This window comes from Ascaphus truei, chromosome 10 (assembly GCF_040206685.1).
Source record: "Ascaphus truei isolate aAscTru1 chromosome 10, aAscTru1.hap1, whole genome shotgun sequence".
NCBI lineage: Eukaryota > Metazoa > Chordata > Amphibia > Anura > Ascaphidae > Ascaphus > Ascaphus truei.
Window position 1 is genome coordinate 49,480,652 of NC_134492.1, and position 17,656 is coordinate 49,498,307.

Sequence of the window (17,656 nt, forward strand, 5' to 3'; positions counted from 1 at the left end):
TAATTAGCAAAGTGCAGTAATTATGTGCAGACCACGGATCCATGATTTTTGCTGAAAAGCTGATCTGCATCTTTAAAATGTTGCTAAACCTTCCAAACCAGATAGTGAACGAGATCTTTGTATAAAGATTCATGTTTGCTGCCATTTACTGAATCCTCAAAACGACATTTTAAATCAATTAACGAATGTTCATTGACGTTTGTAAAATCTTTCTTACCACTGCAAACATTTGCAGTGAAAAGGCTGCACACTGATAAGCTTATCTCACTTGTGTATTCCATTCAATACTGTGGCCCAGATCAGCAAAGCTCTGATAACTCACATAGCAGCGTGGATGGGAACTTAACGTAAGGATGGGAATTATGGGGTGCTCCAGAGCGAAACCACGTTATTTTCAGCTCCTGGGTCCCCCACGGTTCCCAAGATACCTACAGTACTGGTTTTAAATCTCCTTCTAAGAGAAACAAAATGGCTGCTAAAACTCGCAGGACCAATAGGAAGCAGTGAGATCATCAACGTCAGCTTTGTATGGGACAGCCATTTAAAACCCCTTTTTAAACCAGAAAGTAATACTCGTAATTTAACCGGTAACAATCTGGGGAACCGGAGAGATGTATACAAAAGAAAAGGAAACCTAGTATATCAGCACTCTATCAAGCTAAATGTATAATTATTTGATTAAAATACTTTATTGGTGAACAATGAATATAAAAATGGGCTTTAAAATAAAAGTGTGTGTCAAACAGCACGTGACTGTAATCATTCGTAACTTAACGTAAGGTAGTTAAGTAGTGTATGCATATGGAGATCCTGGATAGATATTTAGGATCTGGTGCTATGTATATAGCCTCCTATAGGTATGAGATAAGTCTGTGATGTAACCACCACACAGGATGTCAGTCCTAATGTACATGTATATTCTTAGAGCGTGTATATATAGGCGCTCTGAATCAATAGTGACATATATGTGGTGTACATGTATAACATCTAAGCAAGGCAAAGTAGATATCTGTATGTGACTATCTGTGGACGTGTGACTGATGTTGTAGTCCCATTCAAACACTGGAAGCTGCCTACCATAAGGGTAATACCTAATGAGGCGTTCCGTGAGTATAGCCCCTAGAGCCAAACAATGCAAAGGTCTGCAAATATGGAATCAATATAGTGATTTATGTGGACACCTTCTAGGGGTACCTTGAGTAATGCCTTATCGCTCTAGGAGTGTAGACAAGATGTAGTTTGGCTATGGGACTAAGGCTAAGGCCCCGGTCACGGCGCTGTAATGCGCGTCCGCGCTTTTGGCTGCGCGTTCCGGCGATTCCCCGGTCTGCAGCTCACTGCAGGAGCAGAGACCGGGGGGGGGGGTGGCGGAGGAGTGATGGGGGCGCGGCCATGACGTCACCCGGCAGGTTCGCCCTCATTGGCTGAACCGCCGGGGGGCGTGCCTAGCCGCTCGACGCGAGTCCTGCTCTCAATTGTATTGAGAGCAGGAGTAGCTCTCGTGCGAGCGCTTCGGCCCCCCCTCGCAGCGGGCCCGGCGCCATTGCGGGGAGGGCTCTCGTGAGCGCAGCGTCCGCCACAGCGGACGCTGTAGCAGGCAGCGGGGGCAAGGCCTAATGAAGGGAATATTGAAACATCCTAAATAGAGTCACAGGCAGCTGCTCATATATATCCTCTGCACTAGATATATATATATATGGTTTGTTATATTCTCTTCTATTGGCTGCAGTGATACACGGAGTGTATATCATTTACCCACACAGACCCCCTTATACGGAGAATTGTTAGTAGGGGAATATGCTCACCCCAACAATGTGCAGCCAAAACTGTGCTAGAGGTATGAACAGATAATGGTATGAATATCTGCAAAGCTAATAATAGTATATACCAGGACCCATATACAACCACCCTGTCAGGGAAGTGTTTAAAGGGTAATATGCAAGGGGAGCACACACAGGTGGCTGATCAGTGAGGTTATTCACGGACAGAAATCCTTGAACATGGAGTATAGCCCCTTTTAGCCCCTAAAACCAAATAGCAGGTAGAAGTAACCGTTCTCCAATAGAGCTCCCTTGATAGGGTAATAGTTTCAATCAGTAAGGGCTAGTAGTCCTAAGGGTTACACTGAGGATCAGTGAAATCAGCCGACAGCTGGAATTGTGCTTCTCACATACTGGCACGGAACAGCTGATTCAGGCTCAGACGGTGGCAGGCAGGTCAGAGTATAACGATAGCCCACACGGGCCCCCTGATCAGCAGATAAGCAAGATCATACACAAAGGGCAGATAGAACACACAATACAGATATCTGACAATGCATTGTCCCCTATATCAGCGCTGATCATTAGTATATCAGCGCTGATATGCTCGAAGACAAGCCTAACTATAAGGTGAATACAAGCAATTCAAATAATTATACATTTAGCTTGATAGAGTGCTGATATACTAGGTTTCCTTTTCTTTTGTATATATCATTCCTTTACCTAGTTAGCACCTCAACGTGGTTTATATTGTGGCGGGGCGGGTGTTCCCTTTGTGTATAGCGAACCGGAGAGATCCAGGGCTGAAAATAGTGGGGTTCCGTTCCCATCCGGAATAACAAAAGCAATGTACAATTCTGCTACATTCAATGTTGTATGATGTCTCGCCCCTGTCTTTATATATAACACTTTGATTCTGTTTTGGTATGTCATTTATATGTTTTATGTTAATTGTAGGATGATTAATGATTCATACTGTACATCAAGGTCATTGCAGTGATATACAATGTGTGGTGGAAACCTGTCCCGGCGTCACGTTGCAAAGCCAGTATAACCCTCTTCACACGGAGGAGACCCAAAAAGGTTGAATCAGAAGTCTGTGAGTAGGGTTACCGGCTCTACATTTCTTTAACCCAGACTGTACTGAAAAACTGTGCAATACGGCAGGCATAAGCTTACAGGGGTCTATATTAAAGTGGATTTGACGCAAAAGGTTACACCGTGTTCATTGGCATGTCATTACCCAGAATCCCTGGCTGCAGTGGAAGCATTGTATTCTAAGAGATAATGGGGAAGGGCAGACCTGTCTGAGACGTGTGAATGTGCGCACAACGTGGGATTTTTATTTGCTTGATGTCTTTACAAATTACAATGAATATTACAAGTTCCTGCCTTGGAATTGGATGCTGGTGAAATTGGCAAAATCCGATTGGAAACAGTAAATACTGTGCAATGTGAGTGTTAGCCAAACCTTTGCTTAATAGAAATAGTAGTGATTTGATTAGCAATACAATCATTTGCAATGCGGACAGTGCGTTGATTAAGACACCGGAGTTACGAAAGTTACTTGATATGTTATACACCCATTGACATAAGGAAAACTGGAGTTGTTATCTCCAAAAATTAGTACATTTTTGGTCAACTTGAGTACTGGAGATAAAACCTCCAGTTTTCCTTACCACTGCTCGATGTATTTGGGCCATCTCACGTTGAAAGATGATAGGTACAGAAACTGATTTAATCCAGTCAAGCAAGTATTACTGACCTGGACATAAAGTTCTTTAAGTTCATCCTGAAACTTCTTGGGATCTGTTGTGATTGTAACTGGCCCAATTTCTGAAACAGAATCGAAAAACAACAAGCTGTTAATAATGAAATACCTAATCCTTTAGCAGTTTGCATACTCTGGTGGACTTGGAGGCAGTGTTGATGTAGAATATCCTTCCCATGAAAGTAACTAAGACACCAGACCCTAAGTCATTAGACATAAATGAGTAGAATTAAATGACAATATACATTTTACTAATACAAAAATACAAATGACGAGGTTATGTCAATTACATTATAACTGGTATAAATTACAGACCGAACAAGTGTCCATTTTGTGAAAGAGGGTTCTCCAATGTGTTTTTTTGTTTCTCCCACGTGTGCCCCTCTAACTACTGATATATCACTGTGATTGGCCACTTGACCCCAAACCACGGGTAGGCCCTTGGAGGGGGGGTGGCCAATGAAGAATAAATGTCCCCTCTACAGCATTCAATCTATCCGAACTACCTCGGGGGAACTGACCTCCAACCCAAAAATAATAGTAGATGAATTTCATAAATACTACACAAAATCGTATGATGGAGAAAAGTTTGACATTCTGACCAAAATATGCAGTTGATGCGGAGATACATATCTAGATTCTGCAGACATGCCAAAAGTAACCCCTGAAGAAAACGGCACTAAATCTATAACTTCTGAAGAAAGCCAAACGGTCATCAAGAATTTGAGGAGCTAAAAGGCCCCTGGCCCTGATGGCTTCTCAAATATCTACTACAAGAAATGCAGTGCTATTCTAACCCCTTACATACTTAAACTATTCAATTAAATTCTCCAAAAAGAGACCTTCCCCCCATTCCATGCTGCAGACATCTATTTCCCTTATTCATAAGGAGGACAACGATCCTACTAGTTGCGGAAGCTACAGATGCAGCAGCCGTTATTCGAACATTTCACGTGTTGTATACCTCGGAATACCCATGTCATGGTGTGTGATTTCTTCCAACCGTACCGCCTTAAAACGCGAGTGCAGAAAATGGCATTTTAGTGTTCTGGTTTTTAAACACCTGAAATTGACACAGTAGCACAGTACTGTACACATTACAATTCATTCATTTCTGCCACGGATACGCGAATAATTGCACCCAAAGAAACAGAATCCATGAAATTCAAACAAATCAACCGCGAGTGCCTAGTGTGATTGGCGGCGTGGAATACAACAGAGCACACGAAAACGGCTCTGTGAAATATTCTAATAACGGCCGCTGCATCTGTACCACCCAATGTCACTCATTAATTCTGATCTAAAGACATTTTCCAAAATTTTAGGTAACAGACTAAATGGAATTCTTCCCAATCTCATACATTGTAACCAAGAAGGATTTATAACTGGTCGCCAGGCAGCAGACAACATCAGAAAAATAATGATTTGACGCATGTGGCACAAAAAAAAAAATATTCCGTCGATGCTGCTCAGCCTGGACGCAGAAAAAGCATTCGACCATATCGATTGGTCATATCTAGAAAGCGTCCTTAGTACATTTGAATTTTGGGGAACTTTTTTTAAAAGCAATTCTGGCACTATAGACAATCCCCTCTGCTAAAGTAATTACCTAAGGTTTCTCCTCAGATCCAGTAAAGATTAAAAGTGGCACACCTCAGGGTTGCCCTCTATCCCCTCTTCTATTTTCTCTATGCAAGGAAACTCTGGTGGCCCACATACAAAAAAGCCCAGATATTTCAGGCATAAAAGTAGAATCTCATGAGTCTAAGTTAGCACTATTCGCTGACGATATTATCCTTACATTGTCAAGGCCCTTCACATCTCTCCAAAACTTGTTCAGTGAACTAAGCCAATTTAATAAATTCTGTACTCAGGTTTTAAGATTAATAACACCAAATCAGAGGCTCCAAACAAATCTTAAGAATGAAATGTGTAAACTACTCTAAATTAACTTCAACTTCAGATGGTAACCCAAAGCGCTAAAATACTTGGGAGTATTCATTACCAATGATTATAAGGCCCTATATCAAGCAAATTATCCTAAATTGTTAGAAAAAAAACCTACGTTAATGGTTTACAAATTTGGTCCAAATTTAACATCTCACTCATAGGAAGAATTAATTCAATAAAAATGAACCTCCTACCAAGGTTACTATATCTGTTCTAAACATTACCCATTCCAATCATCCAAAGTGGCATCCCCAGTCTCCAATCCCATATACAGAAATTTGTCTGAAACAATAAAAGGCCCAAAAAAAAATAGGAGAATACTCACACAGACATCCAGAGTAGGGGGCCTAGCGCTGCCATGCCTGATCTCCTTTTACAAAGCAGCTCAGTCAAGTCAACTGATACAGTACATGGCATACCAAACGAGAGTTGAGAGGATGGGTGATGCATGAGGCGGCTATGGTCCCCCCAACAAGGTTGGAAATGCTGTTATGGCAACCCAAACAGAGTAAGGAGATAGCAAAAGATACACTACCCACTATAGCTCACTCCCTAAAGCTGTGGGAGAAGCTGAAGTTTAAATATACACTCACCTCAAAGAGAAAATTAATGACACCATTATGGGGGAACCTGGATTTCAGTTCAGGTTTATCCAGATACGCGTTTTTGCATTGGTCAGGGGCAAAGATTTCTAAGATGTCTGACCTGTGCCCGGATCTGAATATTAGACACTTCAAATATTTCACTACAGAGAAAGGCATCCCTCGGGTGAGTTGTTCCATTATCTACAACTTAGAACGTTCTTTACACAGACAAATCCCACTGTCTCCCTCACCAAGTTTGATAGACTCTATCTAGACATAGAAGGCCAAAGGGGTTGATCTCCCAATTGTATCCATACTGTACTTCACCCTCCCGAAAACTGACCCCCGAAGTGTACTGAGATACATGGCAAAATAGGAATCAGACTTAAATGACACACTGGAGGGTGATGTTTGAGCAGACATTCAAAGCTGCAGCCACATGCTCAATAAATACATCTATAAAAGAGAACGCTTATAAAGTCGTGTTAAGATGGTATACAACCCCACTAACAATTTCCAGATTTTGTCTGGGATACTCCCAATATGTCCCAAGGAATGTGGAGCGAATGCATCCTTTCTGCAAATGTGGTGGTCCTGTCTCAGGGTAATGGATCTCTGGAAGAAGGTGACAACCTGGTCCCAGGAGATTCTGGATGTGCCCATCCCATTAGATCCCTGGGCATTTTTATTAAATAGACCTTTACAGGCCCTGTCTAGAGTGGAGAATAAAATGCTTACACATATATACACGGCTACTAGATGTGAGATGGCCTGCATATGGAAAAAAGAGAGACTTCCGACCATTTCAAAGAGTAAACAAAGAACCTGGTTTATTTGCGAGATGGAAAAGATGTATCTGGTCCTACATGGGGCTGACCGATTGTCTCCTGGTTTGATTTCTGCGAGAGAGAGAGTGGTAGGCTTGGCAGTGGTTCAGCCAGGACTCCCGACAGGGGGAGAAAGCCGGGCTCAGCCATAGGATGACATTCGTGTCCGGCTGTCGGGCCCAAGCTCTCCCCAGCTGCGACCTAGCCGTCACTAAACCCCACCCCTGTGCTCACACGTGCCAGAGGTTGGGCTCAACATGCACATTCGCATGGCACCTGAGGCTTCCCCCCCCCCCTTCTAAAAAGGTAGGTAGTTCATTTATATTGAGAATTCCAGGTGGCCATAACGCCGGGCCAGTTCTACGTACAGTACATATACACCGCATTTCCTGCTTTCTTACGTCATCCAATACTGTGATAAATCATACAAGATCCATCCAACGTGAAGTCGCATTACACCCTGTGGCAGACGACAACCACGATAGTTCATGTTCCCCGGATATCTGTATATATACAGTACATTAATTGACAAGTACACATTCTGAGTTAATACAGTATGTGTGTTGTGCATACATCAAAATGTTTGATATTGTTTCAACAATTAATAGAAGATCTCAAACCTTAAACGATGTAAATGTGCTTTTTGGTTATTGTATGTTTCTGAATTGAGCATTGTACTGAGCACTTTGCACGTGTATTTCTGTAAACGTGTTAATTTGAACACGTGTTTGTCACATCTGTGAGGTGGAATAATGGGGTTATACTTATTCTTATTCAGAATTGTATCAGTCATTTTTGGTACAAACCAATTACATAACCTTCTCGAGAGGTGGTAGGGTAAATACAGTAAAAGGATTCAAACATGCTTGGAATAGACCAGACTAAATCCTAAATACAAAGAGAACCATATAGAGTCTAAGGCTTTACAGCACATAGGAAAATGGGCCAAGTGGTTCTTGTCTTGTACCGGAGGCAGAGGGGGGCCCTTTCCCTGCCCAAACCACCAAGTGTCACAGTTGGGGTCTCGGCATCCCCCGCTCGCCCTACTTAACAGGGTCTTGGAACCTCCCCCCCACTCAATAAAATGGGGGCCACTTGCCCTGCCGGGTCCTCTTCAGAGTCTCGGAACCCCTTCCCCCAGCCCATTCCCGCTCAACAAGGATCTCACACTCAACAACCTTGTATTCTAGGTGTAGACGTGTGTCCGGCGCCCGAGAATGCTGGATTCGGCCTGATCTTACCCGCTGAGCATAGCCTGCTTTTTTTTAAAAATGTTAGTATTTAAAATCATTGTTTTCCTGATCTCTAGCGTCTACGGTTACCATAGTAACGTCAGGGATTTACATAGACCTCCATTTGAAAAGCGTATATCTCCTGAACGAATTCGGCGGTGCGCAAACTGGGGGGCGCGCCCCCAAGACTTTATTGGGGGGGCGCGCGGGTCGTGCGGTGGCAGAGGCCCCGCACTAAGAGCGCAAGGGCTCTGTAAAATGTACTTACCAGCTTCTTGTCCACGCGTCTCCATGGCAATGCGGCGTCAAATGACTCGTGTTACCATGGAGACGTGACGTCAAATGACGCCGCAGGTCACGTGACGTCACATAACGCCACAGCGTCATTTGCCGCATCTTTAGAGGCGAGGGGGTTGCGACCGAGGAGGCAGCCGGTAAGGGGGGCGCAGGGAGTTTGCGCACCGCTGCATTAAATTATAAAAACAAGAGGAGATGTTTTAAAGTTAATATAAATTAAATTTGCAAAAAATAAGAGTGGTCAGCATGGACAGCTGCTATAAATGTGGTATAGGGACTGCACTATTAACCCTTCATATGATATCAGGTAATCCCAGGTACAGTAAGTCCCATTTCATATCTTTTAACACTCTTTTCATAGTTTTTACTGTGATTTTGTGCCATTTAGGCCTACTAGACATATTCACATACAGACACACACACACACACACACACACACACACACACACACACACACACACACACACACACACACACACACACACACACACACACACACAGCAAACTGACAGATACACACACACATACACACTCACTCACATACACTGATACACAGAGCAGACTGACACACAAAGAGAACACTGACTCATATACACACACACTCACACACACACACATACACTGATACACAGAGGAGACTGACTCACATACACTGATACACACAGAGCAGACTGACACACACACACACACACACACAGTAGACTGACACACACACACACTGATACACAGAGCAGACTGACTCACATATACACTGAGCACACACACATATACACTGATACACAGCAGACTGACACTGATACACACAGAGCACACTGACAGATATGCTGATACACACAGAGCACACACACACACACACACACACACACACACACACACACAGCACACACATACACAGAGCAGACAGACTCACATACGCTGATACACACAGAGCACACTGACACACACACACACAGAGCACACACATACACACACACACACACACACACACACAGAGCACACACATACACACACACACACACAGAGCACACACATAAACAGAGCAGACAGACTCACATACACACACATACGCTGATACACACAGAGCACACTGACACACACACTGAGGCTGTGGCCATGGTACCACAGACCGTGCGGGCTGAGCGGACAGACTGCCTTAAGGCAGTGTTCGCGTCCATGCAGCGTGCGCGCGGAAGCGGGAGGGGCGCACGTTGCACAAGAAATCAGTTCAAACTGATTTCTTGGAGCGACAGGCCAGTCACGTGCGCGGTTCGCCTAATGAGGGCAAACCAGCTCCGTGATGTCACTGGCCCGCCCCTAGACACGCCCATGGACAGTGCGCATACCATGGCGGAAAAACGCACCCGCTTTAAGATGGTGACGTCACGGCAGCGCACGCCTCCGCACGGACGAATGCACCATGGCCCCAACCTGACACACACAGAGCAGACTGACTCACATACACTGACACACACAGAGCACACTGACACACACAGAGCAGACTGACTCACATACACTGACACACACAGAGCAGACTGACTCACATACACTGACACACACAGAGCAGACTGACTCACATACACTGACACACACAGAGCACACTGACACACACAGAGCAGACTGACTCACATACACTGACACACACAGAGCACACTGACACACACAGAGCAGACTGTCTCACATACACTGACACACACAGTGCACACTGACACACACAGAGCAGACTGACTCACATACACTGACACACACAGTGCACACTGACACACACAGAGCAGACTGACTCACATACACTGACACACACAGTGCACAGTGACACACACAGAGCAGACTGACTCACATACACTGACACACACAGAGCACACTGACACACACAGAGCAGACTGTCTCACATACACTGACACACACAGAGCAGACTGACACACATACACACATATAGCCCCGGCCCCCTCTGGCTACCAGAGACCCCCTCCTTTGCCTCAGCGCGGTCGCGGGTGCCGCCGGACCCAGCGACGGACCTGCCGGCTGTTTCCAAAGGTGGGGGCCAGAGCAGGGAGCGTTTTGAGTCTCGGGAGGCTCGGCGGCGCACCCGGCTAGCGGGGGCCGCCATGATGGTTTGCACGCGCTAGCACAGTAATCGCGCATGAGAAGTGAAGTGCGGGAGTTGCGGCGGCCATTCCAAAGTCGCGCATGCACAGTGCAATTGCGCACGCGGCCCCAATGTTACAGCAGCATCCACGGGACTACAACTCCCATGAGGCCTAGGGAGGAAAGCCCTAGGTGACCCAGAACAGCCAATAGGGCTCAAGGATTCTCGGCAGTTGCTTTTAGATACAGTTGGCAGTTGGAGCAGGGAGCTAGTGAGTGAGGGTGCAGGGGAGCAGTAGCCCCTTGCACTAGGCCAGATAACAACCAAAGGCCCCAGATAACGATTACCCTTGCCCCAGTTTGTTGGTTGCTTCAGGGACAGGTCTTAGAGAAGGAGATCTGCCCCTTTAGCTATTTGGTTAAGTAAAGATACACACTGTGGCGCGCAGCCTGATTTCTGGGTCTGGGCTCAGACCCTTCTATATATACAGGCATACCCCGCATTAACGTACGCAATGGGACCGGAGCATGTATGTAAAGCGAAAATGTACTTAAAGTGAAGCACCACCTTTTTCCCACTTATCGATGCATGTACTGTACTGCAATCGTCATATACGTGCATAACTGATGTAAATAAAGCATTTGTAACAGGCTCTATAGTCTCCCTGCTTGCGCACAGCTTCGGTACAGGTAGGGAGCCGGTATTGCTGCTCAGGACGTGCTGACAGGCGCATGCGTGAGCTGCCGTTTGCCTATTGGGCGATATGTACTTACTTGCGAGTGCACTTAAAGTGAGTGTCCTTAAACCGTGGTATGCCTGTACAGACTATCTTACCAGAGACTAATATATATATGTAACGGCTGGACCCCCCTTGTCTGACCCACCCAATCTCACATTGGCCCGTGTGGTCTAACCGGTCCCCATTACAAGGTCGTGTGTGGTGGTGCACCTGCAAGTAACAGGACTCCTGAGTCTCCCGCTTGGTGTTATAAGAGGATATCATCAGGACAGGGATCTGAGGTAGTGGGTGCGAGTCCAACTTACATCATGTGCAGCGCCTCCACCTCATCAGGATCTATGCTTCCGCAGGGAGATTGTCCTGGTGAGGAACTCCTTCTCGGTGGTGACTGCCACTGCAGAGTAATCTCACACTCACACAGCGGGAATATCTTTGAACATGACATCTTTATTGTAGGTTGGGATGTAGCAGACTGCCCCATGCAGCTGCCGGCTCTAGCCGCACATCTCTCCGTGCTGTCCCTTTGCCAGGTACGCCCCCCCGTATTGAAGTGGGATTCCCTTTCTCCTAGGGAGATCACCACTGCGCCAGGTCCCTGGACACAGTGTGGCTTAGACAGACTTGATTGGTCACTCTGCTACCGCTAGTTACAGCACTAGGGTCACAAAAGTATTCCTCCAATCCCTTATGCAGGAGCATACATTTTACCAGCTGCTTCACACAACTGCTGGCTAACACAACACTAACTGACAGTGTTGTGCCCTTTATACCTCAGGGGGCAGGCGCATCTCTGATGTCACTATCCAGGGACTCAGAGCATACAGCCACTCCCTTCCTTACACAGGGCACCACACCAGGGTGAGAGGGAAAACCTCCATAACTACTGTTGGCAGGCCTGTACTTACCAGGACTTACAGCCAACAGGGAAGATGTATGCAGTCATTATTATGCATGGCTACATACTCCCCCTGGTTAATACCCACCGTCCCGGCTGGGACCTAAATTTGGTGTACCTTGCGCCAGGAAACACTGCAAAAGAACACACAAATAACATGGCAAATATCATCACATTGACATAATAATGCAAGACCATCTCACTCACTGACCAGCAGGGAGCGCTAAAGAAAAAAACAGACCACTCTAATTTGGCACTCAATAATAATGTCGAGGATCTGGCTTCTTCACCTCCCGCCCCGCGGCATCATGCACAGTCACGCTGTATTCCCGTGGTACCCCTCGCTCATTGCAATACACCACTTTGTGCATGTACACACTGCGTCCTATCTTCCAGACCCGCATAAGTTGGGACACCCTCTGCTCGGCCTGCATTCCTTTAATGGCTCCCCCTTTATCTACGATATAGTGCTGGATATCGTTTTTAAGCCATCTCTCCCTATTCTCCTCTATCTCTCTCATTAGAGGTTCCGGGACATACGGGTAATCAAGCCCATGCGACCTTCTGTATTTTGCCGCAACAGCCCGTTCAGCTCGGCAAGCCCTGGTCAACTTACTTTCGCCAGCCGCCCCAGGCAGCACCCATGACAGGGGCTCATCGGTCTCTACCGGGTCATCCAACCCTGCGGACTCCTTTGGGATAATAAGGCCTGCCTGGATGCGATCCCACCTTACCCTTAGGGCCCTAAGGTATGCCTCGTCATCAAAGTCACCGGCAGCCCACCAGTGATCAACCACCCCCTCCCTCTCTAGGATAAATCGGGTGCGGTCGAACCAGGCTACATACCCCTCGTACAACGGGGCCCACCACCTAGTCTCCTTCCGTTCTTCGGAGCTAGGTTCTATAGACTCCTCTATTGACTCCTCATCAGGCCCACCCGAAGATACCCCGGACGTACCCTCAGATCGCCCCACTTGGCTCTTACTCTGTGACCAATGTCCGCCCTCAATACCCAGCGCACTATAACTTTCGCTGGTCATCGACCCATGTCGAGTAATCCTCCCTCCACCCTCCGATCCACTATCGGACGTTCCCCAGTCCAGGCTTCCAGTCCGTTCTTGGATAGGACCCCGGGAATCCCTTGACACCCCCAAACTAGAAGTGGACCCACCTGACGAAGTGACAGGGACAGGAGCTTTAACTAGGGCCTTGGGACTAATTTTGGAAGTGGACGGGGTTGAGGGACGGGACCGAACGGTAGGTATTGACAGGGTTACGACCTGCTCTCCAGCAATACCTGCCTTAACTTCGCCACAAAGTCCTTTCTTGACTCCAGCAGCTGGGCTTCTTGCTCTGCGACTCGAACGCCCGCTCCCCCTGGTAGTAGGGGATCGGCTTCCGCTGCTCGACCGCAGAGGCGCTAGCACCTCCCACTCGATGCCGCTCTGGTCATCTGGAATCTCCTCCGCACACGCACGTGATGCGACGCCATCTTGGGTTGGATCCCCAATCGGGATCTCTTCCTCCACGAGGACATCCGGCAACGCCCGTCTGCTGCGCGATCCAGTCTGGCTCTGGACTCGCTCTTCCTTCTCCTCCACCCTCTGGGTCTGCGACAGGCACGGTGTCATCTTAGTGCCTCGCAGAGTCGGGGTGGATCGACCTCCTTCCGATCCACTAGTCACCACGGCAGTGGGACTCCGGTGATTGGGTGGTCGCGGTACTGGAGACACTCGACTCCGTGTATCCACACCACGGGGAATGGCATCTCTCCATGGCGTACCAATAGTATGACAGTCTCTCTTGATGACCATCTTACTCGACAGCCTAGCACACTCCTCGTCCGAGGATTCCACTTGGCAATTCGGCCGAGGCATCCCAGTAGGAGACCGGCGATGGGCTCCTCGGTGATCACCTCTCCGATGGCTGGGTTTCTCCGTCGGGAGCACCGAACCTGACTCCAACTCCGCGGGACCTGCACTCTCATTCCATAGTGCTCCCGGCTGCTCGTCGATCGGCATCGGGACATTTCCTACTACTCCCACCGCTTGTACCGGTACAAAAGTGGTCATGGGCCACATGTACTGCAGTCCACAGTGGGGGCATCGGGCCTCGCTGTCCACGGCTCCGCCCGGCAGTCTGCACTGCAGGCAAAGACATGCCACAGTCTCCACACCCTCTACCCGGATGATCAGGAAGCCTCCTGGAGCCGAGTAGGGATGAGTAGAGATCAACGGACTCTGGTCCACTTTATCAGCAACTGCAGCCATATTCACCAGCGGAGGCACTCGTTTCAGAGGTCTGGACTGGTCAATGGCTCTTCGCAACTGAAGGGCATGGGCTGATTTAGCAACCCCTCCTCCTACTTTCTCTGTCGACATCCGGTGGAACTGCAAACCACTCCCCCTGTTTGAAACTAGGGGGATGTCTCGTAGACTTGTAGGCTGACCCAGCACTGGGGCAGAGTGAGTCATAGTCCATGAGGGCGCGGCTCCAGCTTTCGCGCCAAACTCCCCATCGGGGTGGAGTTTTCTCGTTGGCGCCAATCCTGGCCAACAATTAGCAAAATGCAAAGTTGCAAGACTTTCTGCAGCATGCCCACGCGGTGTCCCGGGAACGCGGGAACCGCCATCTTGGTAAGTATTGTCCTTTTTCCCATTGAAGGTAGCGTCTGGCTGTTTGTTAATTGGGGTATAACAAAGTCCATTTCGTTCCTCCCATCGGATAACACTATCATGCTCATTATTCTCAGGGGTATCATCCCGAGAACAAAAACATGATAAACACGGCGCAGCCACGGCTTTCACGCCACTCCACAACAAACTCACAAAAGTCTCTTCTGTAGCTTGTTCTTCGTCCACGCACAGTTCATATGCGTGTTCTTCCTCTGACCGCAATCCTGGACCTTCTGCTCTATGCAGATCCTCCATTCTTGTGGTTCTCTCTCCCCGCCATCCTGGACCTTCTGCTCTGTGCAGATCCTCCATTTTGACAGGTCTCTCTTGATCGTTGAACACTGCGTTCCTGTACATGGAGCTCCGCTCTGCGGGGCAGCTACCACATCCGTACAATAAACATGCCTTGTGCACCACCTTGTGTACCTAACGTAGATCTGACTCGTGTTTGCACTACCTCAGGCTAGGCTCACTCTTTCTGTGTCTACTGTAACACGTTCCTCCAGTCTGTGCTCCTTGGTAAGTGGTCTGGAATGGAGACTAGAGTACTCTGGCTCTTCCATGCAGTACTTTGGGCGTCGACCTACTTTTGGCTAGCCTAGTGCGGACCCTTCCAGAATTCCTGCCCTAAGTTACCAGTTTACCCCTTCAGGCGTCCCCCGCTAGCACTACCTCAAGGCGACTAGAACAGCAATAGCCCCCTGCTCCAGACTCACTAACCCCTAACGGATCCCAAGGCGTCTGTGCGGCCTGCAGCTCCAGCAGCTCCCCGACTACCCTTGGCTCCGTCCCACGCAGCACAAAGTGGCAGCAGACACTCTCCCTGTTTCCTAGTGTGTGCCTAGCAAAAGCCTGTCCTGTTAACAGGTATCTCAGCAGCGCCTCCAATTGTAACGGCTGGACCCCCCTTGTCTGACCCACCCAATCTCACATTGGCCCGTGTGGTCTAACCGGTCCCCATTACAAGGTCGTGTGTGGTGGTGCACCTGCAAATAACAGGACTCCTGAGTCTCCCGCTTGGTGTTATAAGAGGATATCATCAGGACAGGGATCTGAGGTAGTGGTTACGAGTCCAACTTACTTCATGTGCAGCGCCTCCACCTCATCAGGATCTATGCTTCCGCAGGGAGATTGTCCTGGTGAGGAACTCCTTCTCGGTGGTGACTGCCACTGCAGAGTAATCTCACACTCACACAGCGGGAATATCTTTGAACACGACATCTTTATTGTAGGTTGGGATGTAGCAGACTGCCCCATGCAGCTGCCGGCTCTAGCCGCACATCTCTCCGTGCTGTCCCTTTGCCAGGTACGCCCTCCCGTATTGAAGTGGGATTCCCTTTCTCCTAGGCATGGCTACATATATATATATATAGACTATCTTCACGGAGGCCACGCTAAGCAGTGACTGCGGCCTGCCGGCTGCAGACGGATCCCCTTCAAGGTACAGACGTTGCTGAGCCGCGGTGATATTATCCACGCCAGAATTCACCCCACGTGTAGGAGGACATCACGGCGAATCCAAACCCAGTTGAATAGCAGCACCCGTGGCCTGGAGCCCCGGGCAGGTACCTTTAGTAGTGCACTAACACTTAAAGCAGGGGTGGGGAACGTCCGGCCCTTATCATTTGGTCCGGCCCCCGGGAAGCCAGGCTGCAAGAATGGTTTTAAAAAAAAAAAAAAAAACTTTTTTTTTTGAAAACTCCTCCTCTCCTGATTGGCTGCCCGTGCTGTCACTCTGCCAAGATTTTTTTTTGGGCCCGCCTCTTCCCTCAGCAGTGCTCCCTCCCTTCTCTCCTCCAGTAATGCCGGCTCCTTAGGCTCCGCCCCCTGTCCCTCCCTTCAGGCTCCGCGGGCCAGTCTCTCAGCTGCACTTGCCATGCAGCTCCAGCAGCCCATCCCCGGGCCCCAGGTAACCCACATACCCCCTCCCAGGCACCTTACCCACCCCAAGGGGGGAGAGGCCTTATTATTGTGAGTGTTTGCAGAGGTGGGCTTATTGTGTGTGTGTGTGTGTGTGTGTGTGTGTGTGTGTGTGTGTGTGTGTGTGTGTGTGTGTGTCTGTCACTGTCACTGTGTGTGTGTGTCACTGTCACTGTGTGTGTGTGTGTGTGTGTGTGTGTGTGTGTGTGTGTGTGTGTGTGTGTGTGTGTGTGTGTCAGTCTCACTGTGTGTGTGTGTGTGTGTGTGTGTGTGTGTGTGTGTGTGTGTGTGTGTGTGTGTGTGTGTGTCACTCTCACTGTGTGTGTATGTGTGTGTGTCACTCTCACTGTGTGTGTGTCACTCTCACTGTGTGTGTGTGTGTGTGTGTGTGTGTGTGTGTGTGTGTCACTCTCACTGTGTGTGTGTGTGTGTGTGTGTGTGTGTGTGTGTGTGTCACTCTCACTGTGTGTGTGTGTGTCACTCTCACTGTGTGTGTGTGTGTGTGTGTGTGTGTCACTCTCACTGTGTGTGTGTGTGTGTGTGTCACTCTCACTGTGTGTGTGTGTGTGTGTGTGTGTCACTCTCACTGTGTGTGTGTGTCACTCTCACTGTGTGTGTGTGTCACTCTCACTGTGTGTGTGTGTCACTCTCACTGTGTGTGTGTGTGTGTGTGTGTGTGTGTCACTCTCACTGTGTGTATGTGTGTCACTCTCACTGTGTGTGTGTGTGTGTCACCCTCACTGTGTGTGTGTGTGTGTGTCACTCTCACTGTGTGTGTGTGTGTGTGTGTCACTCTCACTGTGTGTGTGTGTGTGTGTGTGTGTGTGTCACTCTCACTGTGTGTGTGTGTCACTCTCACTGTGTGTGTGTGTGTGTGTGTGTGTCACTGTGTGTGTGTGTGTGTGTGTGTGTGTGTGTGTGTG

At 48.2% G+C, this 17,656-nt stretch overlaps 1 protein-coding gene across 1 annotated transcript in view; it reads right to left on the reverse strand.

Moving 5' to 3' along the window:
* HMCN1 (hemicentin 1) overlaps positions 1-17,656 on the reverse strand; it is a 302,818-nt gene that overhangs the window by 260,098 nt on the left and 25,064 nt on the right. Inside the window, exon 2 of the mRNA XM_075616900.1 lies at positions 3,526-3,596. Coding sequence (XP_075473015.1) covers positions 3,526-3,596 — 71 coding nt within the window. The remainder of the gene's footprint in view (positions 1-3,525; positions 3,597-17,656) is intronic.